General features: G+C 43.1%; 1 protein-coding gene and 1 non-coding gene across 5 annotated transcripts in view; both read left to right on the top strand.

Moving 5' to 3' along the window:
• The window catches only part of gjc1 (gap junction protein gamma 1), a 44,099-nt gene extending 17,501 nt beyond the window's left edge, over positions 1–26,598 (top strand). For 3 of the 4 annotated variants that reach the window (XM_069148584.1, XM_069148583.1, XM_069148585.1), the window contains one exon: positions 20,925–26,598. In XM_069148584.1, coding sequence (XP_069004685.1) covers positions 20,979–22,436 — 1,458 coding nt within the window. In that variant the 5' untranslated portion in view covers positions 20,925–20,978 and the 3' untranslated portion in view covers positions 22,437–26,598. Of the gene's footprint in view, positions 1–13,193; positions 13,323–20,924 lie in introns of those variants that run through there. The other variant, XM_069148586.1, reaches the window with a different exon arrangement.
• trnac-gca (transfer RNA cysteine (anticodon GCA)) lies at positions 7,189–7,260 on the top strand. Its single transcript has one exon. It is a non-coding gene; the product is annotated as a tRNA-Cys (tRNA).
• Positions 26,599–27,361: the final 763 nt, after the last annotated feature.

The following is a 27,361-nucleotide window of genomic DNA, read 5'->3' as shown; positions in this document are numbered from 1 at the left end:
GCACCCATGAACACCAGAAGTCGATCTCATCAATAAGTGAAGAGATTGTGGTTTTTCTGCGCGTGTGTAGTAATTGACCGTTTGTGTTGAAGTCAGTAAATCTTTTTGCTCTGTGGGGGATATTTCTGCTTTCCGCTGCTTGTTAGTGGCTTGTTTCACATCAGTGCTCCGTCTCTCTGAAAGCACACTGTGGATGATGAGAGCAGGATGGTGAGTCTGCACCGCTCTCCTTCCACGCCAACATCAAGGATGTTTTAAAGTCACAGCTGTGACATTTAACAACAGCGTTTCAACCTCATTAGAAAGCCGTGACAGAAAGTTGACACTTTCGTACTTTTTCTGTGCTTAGCTAAAGGCTCTGTTAACCATTTCCTTCTTTTCAGAGATGCCTTTGATTTGGAGTGCCCCTCCAAAATAAGAGCGGTCTGTAAAAAATAAGATGGTCTTTCGTAAAGACCCTCAATAAGGAGGCGGGAAAGCGGGTCTTTTTTTCTTCTATTGTTGTTTCATTATGCGTCGAGGCTTGATTCCACAACGAACGTCTGCATCGTGTTCTGGCTTCGTCATCCGGAGATCATTTCTGCCAGACATTGCTTGCGATTGCACAGGACTTGCCGCGCCGTATTTCAGCAGCATCCTGGACTCTTCTCTCCGCTCCCCTAAAAATATGTGCCTAATCTATTTTTGACGGAAACTATAGAGGGAAGCCGCGTCAAGCTGCACAGAGCAGATCAGCCGGCCCGGAAATCAGAAACAGGAACGGCATACAGAATCCGATCAGGTTTCTAAATAAAACTTCCTGTGGACACTCCTGCATACCGCATCACTAAATCAACATCTAACCCCCCCTTTCCCCCCCCCCCCCCCCCACCACCACCACCACACACACACACACACACACACCCCCCCACACACACACGTTGGACAAGAAACGCATCCTCTTCCAGCTATCAAGCACCGTATGTGGAAAATGGACAAATTATGAGAATGAATGTCATTGTCGCAACTAAAACACATCAAACTCTATTAACTTTGTCAGTTGACTACGGCACAACAAAACAGGCAAAAAAAAAAAAGAAGACCAACATAGCCTACTTTCCGATGCTAGAAGCAAAAACATCAAGGAAAATGACCAAATAAGGAAGTCAACAAAACAAGGCAGACAAAATGCTCCCAGTGGGGTTTGAAGCTGTGCACAGAGGGGACTCCCCAGGTAAGTTGTTAAACAACCCTCAGAAAGTACAGCACAGAAAACAGTTTGTTTAGAGATGGAGGAGTGATTTCACGAAGAGAAAGCTTGAATTCGACACTGCATTTCTTATCAGAGGGAATAAAGTAAAAGTGCAACACCAAATAATGGCCACACGGTTACACAATAGGTTTCTCTCATTCAGTGAGATATCATAGATATCACAGGAGGTGATGGCAATTGTCCCCAAACAGAAATGGGAAAAATGGTTCAGCAACTTAAACCCCGAATCCAGCATACCACACCTCTGACTGCAGTTCCCAAATAGTTTGGTCTTGAGTGAAACAGTCTACTGTGTCTTTGTTTGGCTCCTGTTATCTCCTCTGTGTTTACTTCCATCGGCTGCCATGGACACTCAAAACAGTACGTAAACACGAATGTGAAGCTCAACCTTGCCGGCAGATTCAGAACAATGTCGAAGTGGCACTTAGGTTATGTGTGCACAGTTTCAGGGGGCATCTGAAGTTGAACCGGGAACCTCTTGAGCTGCTGCTGAATGCTCTTCACTTCTCAGTGCTGAAAATGGCTGCTTTTCTTTGTCTTATGTGATTGTATGCTGGATATTTACAGTTTTCAGACTGTTGGTCAGATTAAAAAAAGGAAATTGGAGGAACTTACTTTGCACTTCAGGGGAGGGATTTTCGACTATTTCTGACATTATGTTAGCTGATAGATCAGAGATAAATTATTAGATGCAGCTGCAAACTACACGTAGCAATCAAGGTCAAATCTGAAACCCAGTATAAAGACAGCTTTCTTCACCGGTTGGTGATGGTTGGATCGGATCGACGGTTTCTGACCCTCGGGCATCATATTGTGAAAGCTATTCATGGGCTCCAACTCTAGGTGGAATAAACCATGACATCCAGCGGTGTGCAGGGTACGTGATGTGTAAAGAGCTCGAGTCGGCCCTTAAGGTCCTTGATGGATGATGATGAGGAGGAGGAGGAGGAGGACGTTGGAGGTTTTGGAGCGAGGGGGGATGGGGATGGAGAACAGTATGGTGTGAGCAGAGAGAGGGAGGTTAGTGGAAGGGTGAGGCAGCGTTGGGATTTGTGGGGGCGGGTAGCGAGGGTCCACAGGGAGTGAGGTGGGGGGATGGTGTTCCCTACAGGGGATAGTGGGGTGTGGGGGGGGACACACAGGAGCGAGCCAAGTCCTCCCCTCTCGGTTATTATAATACCTCTGTGCTTCGAGCTGGCTTTTGAGCGAGAGCTCCATTTTTTTTTCTGCCCTCTGTGCCAGGCTGTGAATGGGATGTTGCATGAGAGCTTTGTGTCCGCTCGGTGCCACTGGCTCAAACAGGGCTCTCCATTCATGCGCTCTCTCTCTCTCTCTCTCTCTGATTTTTGTCTCATTACACTGTGGGTGCCATGCATGTTGTGCTTGCCTTTGTGGGTTTATGTGTGCATGCATGAGTGTTTGTTTCTCTAGTGTGAGAATTGATTGCTTCGCTTGCAGGTTTTTTTCCCTCAGTAACATATGTGTGCGTCAGGCGTAGACCAGCATCTGTAAACCAGTTGTTGTTTTTTTATTTATTTTTATTTCACTGCTGTGTGGAAGACAGACAGCGGTCAAGGATCAGGGAAGGAGGGAGGGGGTGGACTACTATCTCCAAATTCGGTCCAAATCTTCCCGCCCTCCGGTCAGAAGTTGTAAAATTGACTGCGTTAGCCTTGTGATTCCCTCCTCACTCATTCAGAGCCCCACTCTTAATACTTGACCCGGAAGCGTGGTTTTTGTTTTCCCTTCGTACAAATGTTTGAATCGCAGCGGTGCGGGGAGAACGAGTGTGTTTGAAACGCACCATCAGCGCTATCCTCCGAGTCATCTCCCATCACCGCTCTGCTCTTTGTATCTATCAGTCTTTCAGACAGCAGAATGGCCCCTACAGTGTAGACTGAGGCTGAAAGCTGCAGCTGCTGCACACACTGAGCAAGGGACAGCACTCCCCCTGCTCCTCCACACACACACACACACACACACACACACACACACACACACACACACACACACACACACACACACACACACACACACACACACACAGATCGAGAGAGAGCTGCTCCTCCCTGTTTGTCTGATGTTTTGCTTTGCTTTAATAGCAAGACTGATGCCATTTAAATCTTTCGCTTCAATTCACTCAATGCAAATCCAGCTGCATAAGTGGGTTACCAAAGTCCTTTACTGACACATAGGCGAGGACGGAGGATGCAGTGGGCCTATACAGCCGGCTCAACCTCGTTTATCCTAATGTCAGATTTGCTAACAGAGGAATTAACCAAATGTGAAAGATCTCCTAAAGATGCAGCTATGTGAAGATTTGCTTTTTAAACTCTACATTAGCATTTCAAAATGCATGAGCATCCATTTTTCCCTCCAGAATTTCAGTGAACACATTCTTTTGAATATTGTGTATCTCATACAACCATGATAAAGGATCATCAGCAGAGATGAAATCATACAACAGAGTAAATATATTTTCATGATTATTTTCCAAGACTGTTTACACACTTTATGTGATCGATATAATTTGGATTAGTTTGTGCCATAAACTCTACACAAATATGAACATAGTCAGCGGGTGTGAAATGTGGAGCCAATTCAAAGAGCATTAAAGCCTTATCTTCTTGCAAAGAGATAAATGAAGCAATGCAACATAATTTTTTGGAAATCATAAAAAGTAAAAGATTCAACGCAATTAAAAAGTAGATGTAGTTAAATTATTTAATATAATTACATTTAATTTAATATATGATTTATTACAGTCTAAATCAGTATTATCATATCATCCTACCCTTTGTTAAATCGAGTTGTTTTTTTTAAATATTTCTTGTCCTACGAAGTCAAAAATATATACAAACATGCCACCATTTTCCATGTGTGCACACAGACATAAGCAAAAACACATCCTTCAATTCCCGTTCCCCATTTCACAACAAAAAATAGTCGACAACAAATTTAGCAGCAGCCGTGGTATTTATAACATATTTGAAACGTTATTTAAAGAAACCTTTCCTTCCCCTCATCCGTCTTCCCTCTGCCCGGCTTCCCAGCTCCTGCGGGTTTAAAGATATGCTGTTGTAAATGAAGTCATCCCTAATCCCGCATGTGCTATATGGCTCCTTTGACGAAGACTCATCAAGGTGAACGTGCTGTATGATTTTGTTGGCTATTATTCGCATGGTAATAGGGTCTTAGAAGACACGGAATGAGGGGGAGCGGCACACGCTGTGCATCCAGGTGTGTGATATTTAGCAGCAGCAGACGCCTCGGGGACAGATCTGTCAGACAAGTGAGCACACACTGTAATGAAAGACTGGCCACTTCCCTGGAGAATGCGAATAATATGAATAAGAATAACAAACACGTACAGTAGTTTGTGAGATGCACATTCAGAGGTTTAGACAAACATAAACACACAAACACACACACACACACACACACACACACATTTCCTCTGCCCTCCAAATCTGTCACCAACGGCAAAGGTGATCCGCACGCAAGACACACACATGCACACACAAACACACACGTTGAATATGCTCCATCGATGCCTGGAGACAGAACAAGAAACATCTAATTCTGAGTCACTCTCAGCCTGACTCACATGCACACACATATAAACAGACACAACCACAGAGCAGCGTCCCACCCCCACCCCCACCCCCACCCCCACCCTACCCCACCCCCTCCGGAGAACATTTTTGCTTTACCAATGCCCTTTGACTTGGTTACTGGGACACATTTTTATCTCTAATTCATCATATATCGTGTACTCTTGGTAAAGTCAATACATGACACACACACATACTCTCCTTCATTCATACACAGACCTGCAGACTCCTCCCTCTTTTAGCCCTCCCTCCCTCAGCTCCTTGCATCCTCCTCCTCCTCCTTCCATCCTTCCCTAATGAGTCTGCGAGTTTTCAGGTGAGCCCGAGGCCTGAGGAGATGATGCGCCTCCACGTGTGCGTGCGTCATGGCATGCATGATTATGTATGATAACATACACATGCTCACGGAGATGCTCGAGTGTCCATTCACCTCAGGTTAACTCGTCTCCTCCGCGCTAATTACAAGATAAGAATCTGAGCCAAGGCTGATGAGTTAAATGAGACATTTATGGCAAAGCATGAGATGAAGAGTGTCTCAGTGCTGCTGAAGTACATGTGATGCAGATGCACAAATCTTTGAAGAATTTGCCAGATCAAAGAACATATGCAGATGTCTGTTTTTTGTGCAAATAATGAGGGGATGTGAATATAAACTTAACAGTAAACATGAGCTGCAGCAAATTTTTTTCATTAGAAAGTGATGATGCTTTTTAAAATCAAAAATCGCTGTTACTGGTTTGCGAAATGTTCTTGGTTACATGCTGCAACCCGGTATCGCAGCAAACCAGGTAACACACGCACACACCTGTCCGCGAGAGGGAAGCGTATACGTGCCACGCGCTTTCGGAAAACAAAATCCTGTGGAAACTCACAAGGTCAGGGTTCGAAAATACAAACCTTCGTTCGGGTTAGGGAAAAAAAAAATCCTGTGGTATTGGTTAAGAAAGAAAAAAACTTGACAAAACCCCTCCTGGACCCGGACTCGTCCTTCTGAGTCGCAAACGTGTTCACCTGCATCTGTTTATGTGCATATTCTTCTCCCAGACAGACAACAGATGTGTTAAAAGACCCGCTTCCCTCTAGTGGACAGGTGTGTGTATTACACATTTTATCGCGATAATGGGCTGCATACTTAGTCCATAGATAACATATTTTAGCGTAGATACATATAAAATTGCAGCTATGACTGGATGTGATATCAACAATGGGGAGCAATGAGAGTTTGAAATGGGATTTCTTTATCTGCAGCCACGTGCTCCACCGTTGAACTAAGACCACGAGTAACAAAATAAGATAAAATGGGTTTATCGTAATGTGGGGGGGGGATACAGACCTTATATGATTGTGTGTTGTTGAGCGTATAGGCAAGAACAATTTAAACCTGAGAGAAGTTATAGGAACAGACTGTCGCAAAGAGCAAAAGAAATGTGCAACAAAATGAGCACCTATAGAACATGTGTATAGCCGGGATTGGAGGTGTACATTTCTTGCATTTTAAGCTTCTCCACAGAGCTTAGGGCTTCTTTATTGTTTGCTATCATGTTGGCTTCCACGTGCAGCAAAGCTCAGCAGCACAATGCTCTGTTTATGCACAGCAGGGTCACCCAGAGTTGAACCGGGAACCTGTTGAGCTGCAGTCAAATGTTTCACCCTGTAGCTATCCCCCCCACACGCCCACCTCCCCTCATATGTTGTGCTCTATTTGTCATTTCAGCTCTGTTTGACATTGAATTATACCCACGAACACAAACAGACAGCCTGAGTCAAGGTGGCAACTTCTGTCGGAACTGCAAATATTTATCAACCCGAATGTGTTTGTTCACTCACGAGCCTCTGAAAGTCTTAGGCACATGTTTGTGTATGATAATGAACATGTGCTTGCAGCCTCCATTAGCCTTCCGTTAATTAATTTGGTCCATGCTGCAGATAAAAATCCAATAAGGATTTACGTTTTTCTCGCAGTTAAGGGTGAAAAGAAGGATTTACATGCTTCCACCAAAGCTGGAGATACACTGATGAACTGATGAGAGCGAGAAAGACAACACAAACAATAATTAATTTATTGAACTTGTTTACCAAAAGCACGTGCAAACAAATAAGACAATATAGACACTAATACAACTGTTGTCATTTGCCATACTGTGTATGTTAAAGGGACAACACAGAATAAAGATACCCTTTTTTAATGAAGGGGGTATAGCTCAGCTATAACTCGGCATTTGACTGCAGCTCAAGAGGTCCTCAGTTCAAATCTGGGTGTCCCCTCATTTATGATGAAAAATTATTTAAAAAAAACCCAAAACTTTTCACTAGCTTTTTATGGGGGGTATAGCTCAGTGGTAGAGCATTTGACTGCAGATCAAGAGGTCCTCAGTTCAAATCTGGGTGCCCCCTGTGTTTCAGTTATACGCCCTTAAGTCTGTGCATAACTGGATAACAAAGCTGGATCCTGATTTTCAATCATCCCCTGTAGGAAGCCTGGAATCCCCTGAATAAAAAAAAAAAAAAAAAAAAAAAACCACAGCATTTACACTGAGATTGAGAACCACTGGCACGCAACACAGGACATTGTGTAACATCTCAGCCACAGGTGTCAAATTGTTTGCTAGTGAGTTCTGAAAGTCTGCAGGTTTCCGTTCCATCCAGACACCACACACACAAATAAATCCCCCACTCTGCTGCTGGAATACTTCTCAGGGGGCTCAGTCACTCATTTCCCAAAAGCACTTCCAATCACAGTATTTACATGAGAACTAAATAAAATAGTTAAACATGCTGATTAACCTGCGGTGAGCACTCTGCACCAACAATGCATCACTGACGCTGTTTATTGCCACAGCAACAGACTATGCAGTTACTGCAATTAAGCAGAATAACATATGCCCTCAAATCTAATGATATTGCCCAGCTGAGTGTTTTTTTTTTTTCTCGTGTTGATACACACAATCTTTTGATCTGCAGCCAGATGCTCTACCACTGAACGACACGCTTCTTCTAATTGTTAGTGTTCACTTTTGTATTTAAAAACTGTGCAGTCCATGAAATAATGTAATTCCCTTGAGCTTTTTCTGAAGTGCTTAATGTGTCTATAGTGGAAGCTCAACTAATTTCCTACATATCTTTTTTTTAAAAGACCTCCCACAATTAAGGGCTTTTTCAGCAAAGCATGAAATGATTTGCGACTACAAAGGCAGCTATGGATTTACTAGCGATAAAGGAATCTTAAAGGAACATTACAACGTTTTAAACCTCCCAGAATTACTGTGATCAGAATCACATGTTTTTAGAGCATAGTTTAAATATAGCTGCTCTTGCCTGGGATGTTGGTCGAGGAAAAATTCCTGTCCCAGTTTCTAGCTCAAAATAATACGCAGGGTGCACCCAGATTTGAACTGGGGACCTCTTGATCAGCAATCAAATGCTGAGCTATACCCCTCTGCTTCCTGTTAGGAGACACAGAATCACAAAGCCAACTATAGACTGACATGAGCGGAAGGATTGTTCCCAGTTCTTGACCTTCATTCTTCCTCTTTAAAACGACTTAAATGGTATCCAATCCATCATTTTAATGGAAACTGCTCTGCCAATCCAAACATAGAGAACCTTTCTTGCTCCCTGATTTCTGTCTCCACGTTGGACAGTTGACCCGCATGATATATGTCTTTCTCCGGCTTTACAAACAAAACAAACATTAAATCTTGGTCACTTCTTAGTGAATTTAATGAATACTGAGTTTAGATAATTCACCGTTTTGTTTGTGACCATATGTGAGGATGAACCGTGGCACTGGAGTTGCTGAGGTGTTATCTTTTCACAGTTTCTCCTGAACCATTCCTCTCTCGGTTGACACTTTAATATTTACACAGTTTATAGTCACAGCTTCTCCTCTAGTCTCTGACTGTGTTTATAAATTGCACAAACAGAGTCAAGAGGTTCAGGTGCTGTTTCACTAAACATCAGAACTGGTAGGAGATGAGCGTTTTGAGTAAAGACCCCAGTAAATGGTCCTTTTTATTCACGTGATGTTGAATCAGGATGTTCCTGGGAGTTAACTTGATAGCAGGGAACTAGTGTTTAAAAAGTTGCTGCAGTTTTATTGCCTGGATTTAAGATGGGAAAGTTCACCATCAGGAAACCACCATTGAAATTCAACTTTTTCTTTTTCTTGTAAACTTGGAAATTCAAGACTTCACATGTTGACGAGGATCAGTCCAAAAACAGTCTTCTTAAAGGATGCACTTTTTTTTTTTTCATAAAGTCCCCGTCTAATGATGACACGGCTGTCTCAGGCTTTAGTGCGCATTAAGAGCCACTTGTCAGTCTCCAGCTCTGACACTGAGAAATTTCTGTGATGGCCTGAGTGGAAGCATGTTGTGGAAATAAGGACACGTAGCCAACTGGCAAATTTGTCACTCAAGCTTCATCTTAAAGCTCTTTGAAGTTTACTTGGACGATAAAAGGAATCAAATTATCAGGGTTTATGCAGGCAGACTGAAGGATTTGAGTTAAGCAGCCCCAATCTCCTCAATCCATCTACGAGCAGTCTGTGTTATGACATGCTCATATATACATATTTTCTGAAGGCTGTTTATATGAACTTAAAATGCACGCAGAAGATTTCCAAGTCCACAGTGTTGTTGATAAGGTGCTTCGGATGCCAAGCAGTGAAACTGTTGCTGAGCTGTGGTGTTGTATGAGAAATGAAAGGCTTGCGTTTCTTTGCAGCATGATATGACATCATCCTCATAGTATGTGTCACAGATGTTTATGGACTTCATGTGATTTTAATATTGTTGTATGTAGTGTATGCATAATTAGTGGCACAGACGAAGGTCCAGATTTATGCAGTAAGGGCTTATAGGGTTGTTTGTAGAGCTCATTTTTTATTGGGCATGATATTGATAAGAAAATACTGTATACCATAATTTGTTTAGAATTCATGTAATGATGATGATGATAATGATAAATGAGGTGAATAGATACTCTCTCTGCTGTAATAAGTAACACTATATGTTTGCAAGAAAATTATGCTAGTTCATTGTATACATTAGTAGAAATCTGCTTTATACAAACAGGAAGTAACATGCAATGAAAGCAAACCATCACCACCATCCACAATTTACTTCATATTTTTCCAACTTGTCTATTTCCGTTGTACTTTGCACTTTTGTAGAAAAGTACTGCTCATCAGCACTCTCAGTATGCTTCATATGCATGGTCTCCGGTTGGCGTGTACTTCATTTTGTCACTTTTCCTGTGCAACCTGCAGAGAATTAGGTTATTTCTGTGGATTTAGCATGACGGGACCTGCAGAGACCATGAGCACAAAAGAGAAAATGAGGTGGAACTGCATTTAGGAAGCGTCTGCGGCTGAAAACTCTGCATCAACAAAAGGATGCTTTGATGAATTCACGGAGGAAAGAGAATTTCTATTGAAGTGGCCGCTCACAGTCAAAGCGCTGATGAATCACACGTTGCAAAAGCAACAATGTGCTCACACTGTGTGGACTTCTTCAAAGTTGAACCGGGGACCTCTTGATCTGCAGTCAAATGCTCGAGCACTGAGCTATACGCCCTGATTGTAGCATCATGTCAGCAGAAGATTAAAGTCATAAATCATCTCTGCCTGGCGTGCGGTTTTGAGTCTGCCAGGACAACCTTGATTGTAATGTATAGACTCACTCAGGTAGGGACTTCCACAGTTTTTTTTTAAAGTTTTTTTTTATTATTCTTGTGTGAAAGTTAGAGTCAAAGTTTTATAAGTCTACAGTGAAATACTCAAAGCAATATAGGCGGATTAATTGTGCATAGCTGCCCCTCCTTCTTCGTCATGATGCCATCCTGTATATGTGTATATGTGCCATCACAAGTTTGGTTCACCTCATTTAGGGGATCTGTCAACATCACTATCAGATCTCATTAAAAAAAAAAAAAAAAGAAAAGAAAAACTATAAAGCCACTCACATCAAAGGAAATGTCAAATTATTCAAGGTTATTACCAAGATGACAAACTCCCCTCCCCGAAAAAATGCACTTCACTACTTAACATTCTTACGTTTATATATTTAAAAAATGGCAGAAGATGATAGCTGTACATTAAAGAAAACATTTACCAGAAGCTGCGGACTTTGAGCGACACGATATGAATTTAAAGAGGATTTATGCTCTGTGACTTCTCAGCGCGTGATCTGTGAAATTTGATGATAGCAATTGGTCCGCTCCGAAGAGAGCGATAAGAAAAGAGGCTGAGATAGCGTGCAGTCCTAATTTGGGCAACCGCTGCTGGTGAGTTGGATTTGGACAATATCAAACGCACATCTTTTATTGTTCGTAGCGTGGCATGATTATGACTCTATGAGAGGGCATGAGGGAGATGAGTGGGAGAAGGAGTGAGGAGGGCATGCGGAGGCTGAAAGTGATGGAAGATTATGAAAAGTTTCCATATTTCTGAAAGCAGAGACCACATGTGGCTGGCATTAAATGTTTAGCAGCTGAATGGCCCTGGTCAGCCGATTATTTGGATATTTCCCAACTTTTATCTCCAAGTTCAGAGTATCCTCTCGTGACTCTCTGAATGAAGTGCTGTTGTTCGTTTTTGTTAGTTCGTTGGCACCTCATTGGCCTTCTCCTCTCTTCTGCCTGTGGTCCGAACAGTACTGTTAGTAAAGAAGAACTGATACATTACTACAGAGGCAACGCACCCATTAATCCAATACAGCATTGTGTGACTGTCACTTCTTACCAAGCCTTGGTATGAAAAACCACGTGGTTAAGTTTAGGGAAAGAAACATGAGGTTAAGTTGAGCACAAAAATAACTTGATTAGGAAAAACATTTCTTCAAACAAATGCTGGATGAAAGTTAAACCATTCGATTTCCCCCAACCTTCCTCTGTACTTTAACTTAATACGTTTTCGGTAACCATGCGTATACGTCTTGTACTTTTCACACCGAGGCGAGGCAAAACGTAACACTGACAGGATATACACAAGTGGACTGATGGGTGAATTACATGCGTTGACATGATGCTGGGCTGAGGACAGTCAAATATCAATTTGTACATTTTTGCTTTTTAACATGAGCACAAAAATTATCCAGATCCCAATAAGGGTGCAATCAATTCAGTACATTATCGGGAACTTTAACCGGACAGGAGATCATCATCTGAGAACCTTGAATATAAAATGTCACGGATGTCCAACCAGTTCAACCAACAGACATCAATACAGCTGCAGCTCATTAGGAAGCATGAAGCACAAGACTTTGGCATCCCTGCAATGTCTTAGTACTTACTGACCAGCATATACAGTATACTAATATTAATGTATTTGCAAAAAGATAATACTTACCGATACATTCAGCTCTGTGGTTAGTCTAGAAAGCTGGCGATCGTAGAGAGAGTAGAGATACTGTGTCATTTAAATATGGAGATAACAGTGCACAGTCTCTCCTGGAAGACGTTCACAGTGTTGCACTCAATTGTACACAAAATGTGACGGAAGATCAAACCGTGTCTCCTCTCTGACCTCATCACATTTCTCATTGGCTCCGTCGCCTTTTGTTGTAAAAGGTCGCCAAGAATAAACATGTTAGAAAGCTTTGGCTCTGTGTTTGTAGCTGCAGTAACAGCTCCCACTTTATGGAACTTTATTATGGAGGCAGAAAAGGTTCTCAGTGATGTTCTCGCTGTGCAAACACGTTCAGGGTTACTTTATTTCAACACTAGACACTGAAGCTTTTACTAATTTGAAAAAAAGAAAATATATATATATATATATATATATACTGGTCTTAAAATGGGACACGTGGCAGCTTTAAAGTCGTCATCTAAGAAGCCCATTATCAGTGATATAAGAGCACACAGGCCAGACTTTGAATTGCTCTTCTTACCCTTTCTTCAAGCCCTTGTCCAGTCCTGCTCCTCTTCGCTGGCCAGAGATCTGACTCCTACCTCCAAAAACCCATGGATCCCCCTCTCATGCTGTCACTGTCTGTGAGTCCCAGACCTCCCCTCCCTTTACCCCTTGAAGGGGTATTAAAACACCCACCACCTCCTCCTCCTCCTCCACACACATCCCCATCCCCATCCCCAACCCCCAACTGTGACCCAGTTTGGAAGGGGATGAAGGGGTAAGTGAGGACCATTGTGAGTACCACAGGGAGAGAGGCAAGATGCTCTGCCTCCCTCATTCCTCTCCCTTTCAGGAAGAGCTCACACTTGGTTAAGCACACACACTGAGGCTCTTCATGAGAGGACGGCCGCCGAGCCGTGTGTTTTGTTTTGAGTTTTTTGTTGTTGTCGGGATGCCGCTGTTGATTTTAGGTCAGGGCTATTTGATGTCAGCCCAGGTTAGGAGTATGTAAAGGAGGCTAAGTGAGATGAGGAGACAGAGATGGGGGGCCTCAGGTTGGGAGACAAAGGACACAGTACCTGGCATCTGGGAGAGCAGGAGTAGAGTGAGTATGCTGCTTCATCACTTTACTTTGCTCCTTGTTTGTGTGATTTTTCATCTTGTTTTTTCAGCTAAAGGTAAAAATTCTTCATGTTTATTGACGGAGAAGCCAGATCTCAGTGTTTTTGACTAAAAGACAGGCACTTTCAAAGTAAAACGGCGCAATAACTTCCTGAACTTGCCTTGCACTGGCTAAAAAGGTGCATTTCATGTATTTTTGCCCTGAGTGAAGCTGAATAAAAGGCGCAGATGCACACGGAGAGGCTGCTACTGCCTTCCGAGATTCTCCTGTAACATATGGAACCGGTTTGCCGTTGTGCTTCTTCCCTTTGGACACTATTAATGAGGGAATTTTTATTTTCCCACGAACACAGAGGCAGACGTGCTCCTTGAGAACCCGCCTCCCTCACGTAGGTTGAAGCAGAATAGCTCATTCTTCCATCTTAAGCAAAGACTTCCTCATCTCCAAATTCCCTCACGGGCCAGGCTTCATATTTGACCACATTACAAGACCTTCAGCGGTTTCTATTTTTATCTCTCACTAGTCAGATTCTTTTTGTTTTTTAATTTGGATTCCTTTATGTCTTCTGCTGCACGTTCTAGGAGAAAGAGGCCCAAATTGGGGTGCACTGTCTCCTCAACTCTTTGGAATATAAAGTTTATTTGTGTTTCATGGCTGCATGCATTGATCACTCTGCAAGTAAGTTAAATGTGTGTGTGTGTGTGTGTGTGTGTGTGTGTGTGTGTGCGTGTGTGCGTGCGCGTGTGTGCGTGAGCGTGTGTGTGTGTGTGTGTGTGTGTGTGTGTGTGTGTGTGTGTGTGTCTAAATACATGCACAGTATAATCTAGTAGACTTTAGTCTCTGAAATGGATGCAACTAACAGTTCTGATAACCTTCTGTGGGTGAACTTAATGCAAAGTCACTCTTCGCGTGCATGTTCCTAATCACTTCAGGGACTCTTGAACAAAGTTGCTGCTGAGAAAAAAAAAATAGACAAGCAGAAAATGTTGATAAGAGGTCCATTTTTAGCTACGCTGGATGGTTTTCTTTTTTTTTTTTGGATGATTTGAATATCTCTGTATGCCTCACAAAGGAGCTTATCCAGCCCCGTCAGAGTAGGAGAAGAGGAAACACAATATGAGAAACCCCCTGTGCTTTTTAAGCCAAGCATTTGCCAAACGCTGGGTCCTCCTCAAGGGCTGCTACTTCGGTTAACTCTGCTCATATGGTGAATTCACGAAGCAGAGGCAGGTGACCTTTTTCATGACAGAAATTTGCTGTTTTTTACGTGGGCTCTCTTTGCATCGAAACAGCACCGGTTTAACCCACATATGATGATCTGGGGCGAGGGGGGAGGGGGGTGGTGGGGGGGGGCTGTAACGGACAGATGTCTGGCCAGCAACTGTGCGAGCAGATTAGTTTGATCTGTGCGGTCTGTGTGGACAAGGTGGCCGCTCAGAAGGGCATCAGTGAAGCCTGAGGATGCCAGTGGCAGAACAGAGGGAGAGGGCACCGGGGCACTGACCCTCAAACAAGGACAGTCAGAGGAACATTGGCTCGAACAACATGCTTTCAAGGCTTTCATTCTGACTGCATTCAAGTTCCTAGTGAATTAACTTTAACAGGGTAATTACACAGACATAAAATCAACTGTGTAGCCGTCTATGTTTTGAGGGTGACAATTATAAAAAAAAATGTATGGCAATAGCTGAAAAGTCTATCGACAGCCTGTATGGTACTCGAACAATAGACTTCATTGTGCCAGAAGTTCCATCTCATCCCAATTCATTATTAGCTGCGTTGTCCATTTTTGAGGACTGAAAAAGGTGTTTCTTTTTTTTTTTTGTGATTAAGCTTTACAAAGACAGCCTATTAAATCTCCGCACACACTCCAGCACAAAGCAGCAAAAACAGATTCAAAGTCTGACACCACTCATTTTTAAATGGGTTTTTGGTGTGGAACTTCACTGATTAAAATTCTGTTCAGGACTTCTTTGAATGTAAAATTTTAACTATGACTTCATCACATGGGTAGATTCATGTGCATGAAGCAAGCAGTGCAATTAACCCTTCTCTGTTGAATATTCTCGTTCTCTTGCTGGTTTGGCTTAAAGATGTGCCTCCCTTTGAGCTATGAAACTTCTGCTTTGGCAGTAAAAATCTCTGAAAATGTTGAGTTTCAGCAACAGTTTAAATCAATCTTTTCACTTCGTTTATTGTTGAAAGCAGATGAACAACCTGCTCAGCAGATTAACAACCTGCTCAGCCCTATCAAGGTTGACTGACTCACTGTTCTAAGTTTCAAGTCCAAATTTATGAAGTGTGGCTTTCATGTTTTTTTCTTGAATAGAATTTGACATTTTGCCATTCGAAAACAAACAAAACAAAAACAAGATTATAAATGAGGGGTTTGTTTTTTTGGCATGTCTCAGTTTGGGAATTTTGAATCTTACCCAACAAAATAAGAACTTGTATTATTACTGCAGCCAACAGGAGATAAATACTGCAATGCAATGCCATAAACACAAACGCATAGGAGCCTTTTTTTTCTTGTCCTCCACACTCTAAAATAAATATAAATAAATTAACAAATTAAAAAAAAAAGGAATATATAAACGTTTATTATTCAAAAACATAAAATGAAAATAGGAGTAGCATTACGCAGCAGTCTGCAGTTGCAACCTAAAATAAATCTCAAAACATTGGCCGCATAGTTAAAATTCTTTTTAGGTTCATGAATCTATTAGAAACTTAATAAGAACATATACAATTAGAACATGATGTGACAAATGTGAGTATTTTTTTTCAAGTGAGATACTTCGGGGGAAATTCAAATCATGCCAGCCATTAAAAGTTGTCGACAAACCACCGAAGGCAATCATAATCCCATAAAAGTGAAAATGAGGAGTGTTTTAAAGGCAACAGTCCAACAGCAGATCAGCGGGATCAAGAGCCAAATCAATCTTGGCTAAAGAAAGCTCTGAAGGGGGTCTTTTACCGGATTCGCCTTAAAATCTTTACAATCACTTTAAAAAAAAACACTAAAACAAATCTAATTGATAATTAGCATGGTGATGAAGCAGACGGAGGACATGTTCATCCCAAGCTTACGCTGACATTCATACTCTGCATGCACAATCTCACAGATTGTAGCTAATGCATCGGTATGAATGTATGTTTTATAATATAAAATATGTTCCAATAACTGAATACTGTCCTAGTCTCCATATCTAAATATAGTGACCATGAATAGATTCATTGAAGTCATGTACAATGATAGCTTTACAGAGCAGTTAAACATGTTTCATTTGTCTATACAATAAATGCAGACATTAATATGCTTCACTTGATTAGAGTTCAACCAGAGGCTAATAAATCTATTAGCCTTGCATACACTCATTAGAGATTTTTTCTTCCTGAGACTTACAGTGCATTTAGTATCCAAACTGCCTTTGGCCCGTGCTTATTAATATGAATGCGGATTTGTGTGTGTGTGTGTGTTTATGCTGCATATATCAAAGCTGGGCAGAAATATGTTTTATGGAGACAGTTTAGAGGCATGAAGAAGAAGAAGAAAGAAGATAGAAAACAAAAGAGAACTGCTCTTTATTAATGATGGACTCATTTGCTTATTGTCCCTCAAACCATCTGGATGGTGACCTTTGACCTCTGGATATAACACTTATTACTTATAGTCCTTATATTAAGGTTATATTTTTTTACTTTTACTCTAATTAATGTCATTTATTTCAGGCTAGTCTTTTTTTTTAGCATGACCTCAAGAGTATGTCTCGTTGGATTACATTTCACCGACTGGATGTGACAAATAAAGCCTTTAAATGTTGAATCTTGCACTCACATCTGCTCCAAGAAATATCCGTCAAACAGGTCACATTATGTGCAAAAAAGACACCTGAAAACATTCTTACGAATTGAGGCACCAAAATGATAGACAGTTGTCACGTCATCCCAGACATTTAGCCCATCCTACCAGGGATTACAACATGACGTCTTCTGATTTCAGACACAAAACTAACAAACACTCTCTTCCCTGCAGGAAAGAAAAGCAATGCAAACCTGCATCTCCACGGCTTTCTCCAAGTAACTATAGTAACCTAAATGTTAAGTTTTATAGTCAAATGAGCCACTTCTCTCTCAAAAAGGGCCCACAAATAGTATTAGTCATTTGACATACAGAAACTACGACCTTGCACGTGTATGATATACACCTGTTGCAGCACAGAGGTCCCTTGGATGATGCACGCAGTTACAACACATGTCCCAGTTTTCCAGTTCAACTCTGATCCACCTGCAGCCGTTTCGTGCCCAGGTTCGGGGTTTTGTCCCGTGCACGGGCTCATTCCCCCGGTGTCCCTTCCCGAGCTCGGGGCCCTTCAGCTGGAGCGCCGCGTCCACTCGATGACTCACCACAGTGAATAAGGAGCTCCTCAGCTAACCTCCAATGCGGTGTCATGTAGTCATGCTGCTCGTGCATCCGGGGACGTTGTGGCTTTTTCTCTTCATGCTTTGCGAGGCTGTTGCACGTGCGAGCGCTTGTTGCCCGTCTGTGAGTCCGTCTGCGTACTATATCTGGATATGAGTCTCTGTGGATCCTGTGAGCATGAAAGCCAATGACTGAGGGGATCCCCGCGGTGATGCTAACTGTAATTGTAACTGTCTGTTTGAGTCAGCTCGTGAGGTCGTGATGTGGAGAGTTCACCCCTCAGGAACTGATCTTCTTGGCCTTTGACCTCGTGCTGTTCTGGTAGGGCTATGAGCTATGTCACGGCCGCCGATGTATCAGACAGACTGATACATCTGAATTTGTCGACTTGTGATTATACAGTCATGACCTTTTTGGTCTGATGTTATGGAGCCATTGATCCTGAACGTGATTCCCTTTCAAAGCTCGTTAGTGCTCTCCTATTGTATAAAATCAGTGAGTTTACACAGAGCAAACACTGGAGGTTTTTTTTTCCTCGTGACTGTTTCCGTCTCTAACTTTTGAACCCGAGTCTGGTGTGCTTTTTGATGTTTTCTTGTGCGACGTGATTTCCACCAATTTGCTGTTCATTTTGTGTATCAGAGTAACAGACAGAAAGCCTGCCTGCTGCGCCTGTGTGGTTGCTATTCGGGAGGCTGACTCACCCTGGTAACTTAATGCACAAAGTCAGCTTCTTACCCCTAACTGCCCCACTAGCTCCTGCAGACATAAATTGGATGAGAAAGCAAAATGCCAGGTTATATGTGGCTGAGGTAGCAGGAGTATTAAATCCCAGGCAGCTGTGTGCCTGGGCTAGAGTGTCTCTCCTGGTCTGGGTGGGGGGGGGGGGGGGGGGGGGGCTAAGGAGGTGGGGAGGCTAAGGGGGGGTGAGGGGTTGCTGACAGTTCCTGGCAGTTCCTGGTGCATAAACTAGCACTCAGCAGAGGGATACAAAACTTCAAGTCGAAGTTTCGGTGACTTGTGGTTGACATGTAGGTTGAACAAATCCAAAGAATATTGGAGAAAAATTCCCAAAATATCAAAATTGTAGACAAAACTGCACTTTTGAAACTCTGACAGATTCTGTATATATATAAAAAAATAAAAAAAAACTTAAAGATAATAGCAGTATAATAGCAGCCATAAATTAAATCTAGTTTAATGTAATGTAATATATACACAAGTAGACTTATTACTCATGGGGTTGTGATCTCTCTAATTCAAAATTAATCTGCTCCTTGACTTAAATCACATTGGTGCTGTTAAAGGAGACATGATATGATAAGACCATGTTACAAAAAAAATACTGTCTGAATAACACTACTGAATTTACTACTTCACAAATATTCAATAAAGTATACATGTCCCATGAGAAAAGGTCGCAATTATAATTGGAAGTGCAACGATGTGGAGTAGAAAACAAATCTGAAGTTACAGTCATAATAAGACATTTGTTGCCCCAAAACATTAAACAGTAGACTCGCCTTTGTATTAAATCAGGCAGTTGAACCTTTGTAGCCGCCTGTTTGTCTGTCTGTGAGTGAATCTGGATATTATTAGCTAAAGGACAACTGTGCAGCACAGTAAGAGTTATGTAAAGAAGCCAAGTGATGTAATGCAGGAAAAGTCAGACGGAGCTCAACCATGGAAGGACACTGCTATGACTCCGTGCGCTCGTGGCGGCCTCTCGCTCCGCTCCGGCCATGTGCCGCTTACTCACACATGTCGGTCACATGCGCAACCGAAAATTCTCACAAGGGCTTCGGTGCTTAGTCGGACTGAGAAAGACGTACCCGGTTCAGGTAATACGTGCAGTGGAGGGGGCATGTGCACGCAGAGGATTCCTGACATCTACCTCCTGTGTCTCAGGCATGTCCTTATATGGTCAGAGTGATCAATAGTCGACCCGTGTTTTATCACGAGCTGTCTTCAAAACATTCCCGCCCTCTCGGCTCCAAACTGGAGACACAAAGCAGAGAGGGCTGGGAGCTGCGGCTCCTCTGCTTCAGCTGGATTCCCCCCCCCCTCCTCTCGCTGCAACTCGTTTCCAACTAAGCTCTCAACCTGCTTGGTAAGGATGTCGTCCCTTGAAGCCCTTTAAACCCCAACCTAAGCTAGTATTCATGGTTGGATTTTCCTCTCAGTCAAGCTGACAATAAGCCATGCGCTATTGCGGCTTCATATGGAGGGAGTGAGGGGGGGGGGGGGGGGAATTTATGTGGAGGTGTCAGACTCATCCCCCCCAAAGCCGCCCTGAGGGACAGCAGTGTTTGGGTTCAGCTCCACTGCCTGAGCTAATGTGGGTCTGCTGTCTGAGATCCCGCTCCAACGGTTTGTGCCCGGCCACCTGCTGATTCTGCTGGTTTGGATGGACTGCCTGGAGCCCAGACCTAACCTACATAGGCAACATGTCCCTCTTCATAAACTACACACACACACACACACACACACACACACACACACACACACACACAAAGCAAAGTACAGCACAATACCATTTACCTCCCAACCAGAACAAACCAGTGAAGTTAATACAATCCTGAAAACTGCACTTCACACAGAAGAAGGCTCACTAAGAGGATTTATTTCTTCTCAAAGAGATAGGCCGTTAAATAAAGTGTGTGCATTTGGTGATAGCAAATTCCCTATTTGGATTATTTCGCCTCCTTCTCAGTGCTGCTTGATGGTATTTTTTAATACCGATATCCTCTTTCCTGCCTGTTTGGTCCTCTAATTCCCTAAAAAGCCCAAACCTGACAGCAACCTCACTGAGGCACCGAGCTGAGTTCAGCGTGTGTGTATTTGAGCTCCAGCGAGCAACAGATCAAATTAAGGATATATTGATTGCTTGAGCTCTGAGAGGAACATTCATTTTAATTAAGGCAATTATTATGTCACCCACTCTCGCATCTTGCCACTGAACTTGCAGGACTAATGCTATTTCCACAAGGATTAAAGTCTTACTAGAAAAATTTGGACAAATCCTACGAGATGCTTTGATCACGTTTTAATATGTTTGAGATATTCTACTGGCAGTTTTTATTGTGAACTCACACTGTCTTTCTTTTTCTCCCTTTTGTTGTCCCTTTTTTTTTTTTTTTTTTTTTTTTTACTTTGTCCAGAGTCTGTGAACAGGTGAGAGAGGGACACTGTCTGCCCCACTGTCCAGCGACACAATGAGCTGGAGCTTCCTCACGCGGCTGCTGGAGGAGATCCACAACCACTCCACCTTCGTGGGGAAGCTGTGGCTCACCGTGCTCATCGTTTTCCGCATCGTTCTCACCGCCGTCGGGGGAGAGTCCATCTACTACGACGAACAGAGCAAGTTTGTCTGCAACTCGGGCCAGCCGGGCTGCGAGAATGTCTGCTACGACGCCTTTGCCCCTCTGTCTCACGTCCGCTTCTGGGTCTTCCAGATCATCCTGGTGGCGATGCCTTCTCTCATGTACATGGGCTATGCCGTCAACAAGATTGCACGATTAGATGAAGCCAAAGGAGGTGCTGGATCTGCTGCAGTTCGAACAGGAGGAGGGGGCTACACGCACAGAAAACCGAGGAAAATCTGCTTTGGAGCGCGACAGCACCGGGGCATCGAGGAGACCGAGGAGGACCAGGAGGATGATCCCATGATCTACGAGGTGCCGGAGATTGAGCCCCCCAAAAGGCCACGGGATCCGCTGCAGCCCACACCCAGACCCAAAATCCGTCACGATGGTCGTACGCGTATCCGAGATGAGGGGCTGATGCGAGTCTACGTTCTGCAGCTGGTGAGTCGTACAGTGCTGGAAGCGGGCTTCCTTGCCGGCCAGTACTTGCTGTACGGTTTCCGTGTGACACCGGTGTTCGTGTGCTCGGGGAAACCTTGTCCCCACAGTGTTGACTGCTTTGTGTCGCGGCCTACAGAGAAAACCATATTCCTGCGCATCATGTACGGTGTCACCGTCCTCTGCCTCACACTCAATGTTTGGGAGATGCTCCACTTGGGTATCGGGTCCATTTGCGACATTCTTCGCCGTCGGCGCTGCCCACCTCAGGAGGACGAGTATCAGCTGGGCTTGCTGGGCACCAACGGGGGCGTGGAGGGCTCGGTAGGGGGGACGGGGCCCGAGGTGGGTTCTGAGGGAGGAGTGGGTGGAGATGGCGCCGCTGATTACGTTGGCTACCCGTTCTCGTGGAACACCCCGTCAGCTCCACCCGGCTACAACATTGTGGTGAAGCCGGAGCAGATGCCCTACACGGACCTTAGCAATGCTAAAATGGCATGCAAGCAGAACCGGGCCAACATCGCCCAGGAGGAGCAGCAGCAGTTTGGCAGCAATGAGGACAATTTCCCCACCGGAGGAGAGGCCCGCGTGGCTCTGAACAAAGACATGATCCAGCAAGCTCACGAGCAACTGGAGGCCGCCATCCAGGCCTACAGCCAGCAGCACCGGACAGAGGAGCAGCTCGGGGACAACCAGGACGACAAGCCCCAGAGTAACATTATCCAGGCCCAGCCTCAGCCGCAGCCGCAGCCTCAGAAGGAGCGCAAGCATAGATTCAAGCACGGCAAAGGAGGCAGCAGCGGAGGGGGAAGCAGCAGCAACAGCAGCAGCAGCAAATCAGGAGAGGGCAAGCCCTCCGTATGGATTTAACCCCCAGAAACACTGACATGTACTGAAACCATGGACGGGACACATTACAGACTGGATGATGAGCTGTTGCGAACTTTCTCGGATATTTAAACACCCCTGTGCCTTAAAGAATCCTGCAAGCTGGAGAAGATGTGTGTTTGTGTACAAAGGTGTGTAAAAAAAAAAAAAAAAAAAAAAAAAAAATGAAAAAGAAAAATGAAAAATGAAAATATGATGTTGCAGCTGACAATTTGTTTTGTCTGGGCTATCGCTGTCTAACTTGAAACATCACACCAACACAAACTATATTAGGCTTCAGTCTGTCGTTTACATGTCTCGTTCTCCGAAAGCAGATTATTGACCTCTGTTGTCTTTCTGTTCACCGTTTCTTAGGGATTTCAGCTTTGCAGAGCGAAATAGATTTGATCCCAGATTTGGCTTAGCTTGTTTTTCTATCCGCTCTCCTGCAATTAATACATTGGCATCCTAATTCAAGCGTTATCACAATACGGGCATGCCGTGTCATGATATGTGCCAGCCATCTAAAGCAATGACTTCACACTGTTATGACGTAGCAAAAGAAACGTCAGTGCAATAAAAATGAAACATAATTGGGTGGCGGCGCCTGAAGGAGTGACTTCATCATGCGGTGACAGCGTCACCTTCCTGAAGGCCGTGTCCTGTCAGTCATGTTCTGCGTCTGCTTTCTCTCCAGCGTCATTCACAATTTTATATTGCTGTGACTTTGCATCCAACCGTGTGTTTGTACGTGTTTCCTGTGTATTATTTGTTTGGTTTTATAACAGTGCTACACCAGCTGCTACTCAGGAATCAGTGAGTACAGCAGGTGAGGTTTTTTTTGTTTTTTTTATCCAGTCTGAAATATCATGAGAAAACAAAAAGTTGAATAAGGTGCATAAGCAATCCAACTTTTATAGCTTCTTCTTCAGCTTCTCAGTTTGTGTCTTTGGCTCTTTATGGCTACAGGACAAGGCAACTCAGTGCTTCACTGTTTCTCCATCTGCCTTGTATTTGACTGCCCCCTGGTGGTATCCTCTATGGGGCTCTACTTACTGGAGAGTAGATATCAGTTGCCAAATGCTACCTGCATCCAGCAACACCTCAACCAGCTCTAGCGTTCCTTTTCTATTGACTAAGACTTTTGTCAACTTTGTCTTCCCAGCGCTACAAGGTCAGTACTAGATGCACAAGGCTGCAATAACACCACGTCGTAATGGAAAAGGTTTAAAGCCATTACTATAATATAGTGAGACCAAACACTGTTTGTGTGATGCAAGTGTCAGTGCCAAGATTTTATGCTGGGCTGTTATGAAGCCTGGTTGTTTGTAGCTTTGGAATACTGTGGCCATGCTACTCTAATTGTGGAAATAAGCCCACGTGAGATCAACCCTTTTGTAAAAGTCACTTTTTTTTCTTCTTTTTTTTTTTTTTTTTGTATGATAGTATGTTTATTGTTTTTTTGGAACAGGATTTAAAATAACAAACTCCAAAATGGAATACGTTTTTATGTTCAAAGCCAGTGTTTTATATGAAAAGAAATGTTTTTCCAAGAAGTTTTTTTGTAAAAAAAAAAAAAAATAAAGTAAAAGACATCAAGATCTTTTAAAAATGAATTAGCTGTATGAATATTTATGGTTATTGTGATTTAAATTGCCTTCCAACTGTAAAAAATGTGAAATATGACATAGTATATTTTTATAATATGTCGGCTATAGTGACTTAACGATGTAAAGAAAAAAAGTCTTTTCCTTGTATGTCGCAGTATCAGTATTTAACGTATGTAGCAGCCCTCTGGGCTGTAATTGAATAAACAGTGTTACTCCTTTTCCAACATTGTACTGAGATATGCTGAACAGCTGTATGTGGAGACAAACTGGCTGCTGGAGGGACATAATGTGGCAAAATATTCAAACCATTTCAAGCTTTCCCCGACAGAAGATTGCCAAACAAGCTGTGATGGCTTACTCATTTCATGATGGTGAATTTGGAAAGGGGAACAAATCTGATAAACGAGCACCCTCTCTTCTTGATTTAATGAATCTCACCTGAAAGATCTGAGATTTGGTAAAACAACAGAGCAAAGCATCACCCAGGAAGTTGTGAGGCTGCACACTGGGACGTGGTTTCCTTTACATAAACATGATGTACAGTTTACTTGAGTAGAAAGAGTCTCTCTGATTGGTTTGTTCACCACTGGGCTCCACTTGTCTGTTCAACAAGCCCAGCCAGCGCTAGACAGACATAAATCACCAGAAATACTTCAGTCAGCTGTTCCCCATCAGCGATTGACACTGGCTCCACTGACACCGCTCTCCTCCCAATAAGCCACAGGAGATTTCCTGAGACTTTCCCCAGTCTCTGTCAGTTTCTTCCCCTGAAGGCCAATCAGCCCTCATTAAACTCTTCCCCCAGTAAGCAAACTTTCTACACTAAAGTATTTACTGCTGTTAGATTGAGAAAGGAAATAAACTGCAGTATAATTGGATTACAGGCAGCTGGTGATGCGCTGCAGTTAGATCCAGCTGGGATCACGAGAGGGCGACTTCCTGTCGACGGAGGGAGAGCGAGGAAAGGGTGTTCAGGGGGAGGTGCCACGAGGGTACTCAAAGACCCCATCTGCTCGAGTCTGCATGACTGGCAGCTTGGCCTAACATCTTCAAAACTATTCTAGGTTATACGGCTCAGACTCTGTTTTTAGGAGAAAGTGAGGAATTTGGGCAGCTATCCAGGTCAAAAGAATTACCCTGTGGCACTGTTGTGTTTTTGCCTTGCCCAGCTTTCCTTTTCTCTGTTGAGTGGCCGAGAAAGCAAGAGAATAAGTACGACGCGAACTGAGCTCACCGTTCAGAAATGGCTTTTATAACTGCTTTTATTAGAGTTGATTATGCTCCTTTGCATTTTGTCACTGTCCCGTGAAAAACACGTGTCTTCAAAATGTTACGAGGGCTTCTTTTTAAAGAAACAACAAAAGAAAACACTGGACAAAATGTGATCTGGTTGTTTTATTAGTTCATCAAGGTATGTTTTGAGCTTTCATAACAGTGGATTCATACGATCATAATAAGTGAGGGTTGTTGCCAAAGATAGAAAAAGTCCACCCATAAAAAGTCGCTCGTTCTTTAGATTTACTGATTAAGCTGCATGTCTATGCTGGTTATGTATATTATTTTATGTCAGGACTTTGAAAGCTGCTCACCAAATATTTGGCAGCATATTTAAATGTATTATTGTTATGGTTTCAGCAACCGCAGCGTTTCATTCAGCTCTGACATTGTGTGAGAATTTAACTTTACCTTGTTTTTTCAGATATAAGTAAGTAAAGTCTCACAAAGGATCCAGAAACTTTGACGCATTTCACCTAACAGAGACAGTAGCATCTGAGCGTCCGTACCCACCTCAGGGTGCAGACTCACTTGGAGCTGAAAGCCATTTAAATAAAGAAACACCAGACGTAATATGCCGTGGTTGTTTTGATATTTATAGTTATTCATGAATGTGCAGAGGTATGTGTCGAACTTTCGTAAAAATACAGTTATAAGATTATAATAATTAAGGGTTTTGGCCGATTAGATAGAAAAATCCTCCACATAACAAGCCTCTAATCCTTCAGGTTTACTGGTTAAGCTGCATGTCTCTGCTGGTTTCTTACAAGACTATTTAATATTTGTGTAAGGACTTTTAAAAGCTGCTCACCACCAGGGTGAAATAAACCAAACCTAACGTTAGAATCACCAAACGTTGAGACACATTTCACCTGACAGAGACAGTAACATTTGAGCGCCCATACCCACCTGAGTGTGGAGACACACTTTGGAGCTGAAAGCCATTTAATTAACTCTCAGATTTGGCAGGTGAGAGGATAGAGTTGGTGAGAAAATTCTTCTCCAAAAGTTTGAGTGTGAGCCAACTGTTAACAGGTACAGAAAGAGTAGTGGTTTTGCTTTAAAGGGTAGAACAATGCTCACACAGACAAATATCCCTTTATGATTTCTGTCTATACTTTGAGACAATTGAAACTGGATGTGTATCTGATAAATTATTTTTGTGGTTGTTTTTATCTGGGATGCCACGACGTCTGTCCTCAGCATCTGTCTATCTACGTACAGTGGGTATGGAAGTATTCAGACCCCTTTAAATTTTTCACTCTTTGTTTCATTGCAGCCATTTGCTAAAATCAAAAAAGTTCATTTTATTTCTCATTAATGTACACTCAGCACCCCATCTTGACAGAAAAAAACAGAAATGTAGAAATTTGTGCAAATTTATTAAAAAAGAAAAACTGAAATATCACATGGTCATAAGTATTCAGACCCTTTGCTCAGTATTGAGTAGAAGCACCCTTTTGAGCTAGTACAGCCATGAGTCTTCTTGGGAATGATGCAACAAGCTTTTCACACCTGGATTTGGGGATCCTCTGCCATTCTTCCTTACAGATCCTCTCCAGTTCCGTCAGGTTGGATGGTGAACGTTGGTGGACAGCCATTTTCAGGTCTCTCCAGAGATGCTCAATTGGGTTTAGGTCAGGGCTCTGGCTGGGCCAGTCAAGAATGGTCACAGAGTTGTTCCGAAGCCACTCCTTTGTTATTTTAGCTGTGTGCTTAGGGTCATTGTCTTGTTGGAAGGTGAACCTTCGGCCCAGTCTGAGGTCCAGAGCACTCTGGAAGAGGTTTTCTTCCAGGATATCTCTGTACTTGGCCGCATTCATCTTTCCTTCAATTGCAACCAGTCGTCCTGTCCCTGCAGCTGAAAAACACCCCCATAACATGATGCTGCCACCACCATGTTTCACTGTTGGGATTGTATTGGGCAGGTGATGAGCAGTGCCTGGTTTTCTCCACACATACCGCTTAGAATTAACGCCAAAAAGTTCAATCTTGGTCTCATCGGACCAGAGAATCTTATTTCTCATCATCTGGGAGTCCTTC

This window comes from Embiotoca jacksoni, unplaced genomic scaffold (genome assembly GCF_022577435.1).
Source record: "Embiotoca jacksoni isolate LCO1_2020_lvr unplaced genomic scaffold, fEmbJac1.0.p SCAF_15, whole genome shotgun sequence".
Lineage (NCBI taxonomy): Eukaryota > Metazoa > Chordata > Actinopteri > Embiotocidae > Embiotoca > Embiotoca jacksoni.
The sequence above is the reverse complement of the archived record's forward strand: the minus strand, read 5'-3'. Positions and strand labels throughout refer to the sequence as shown.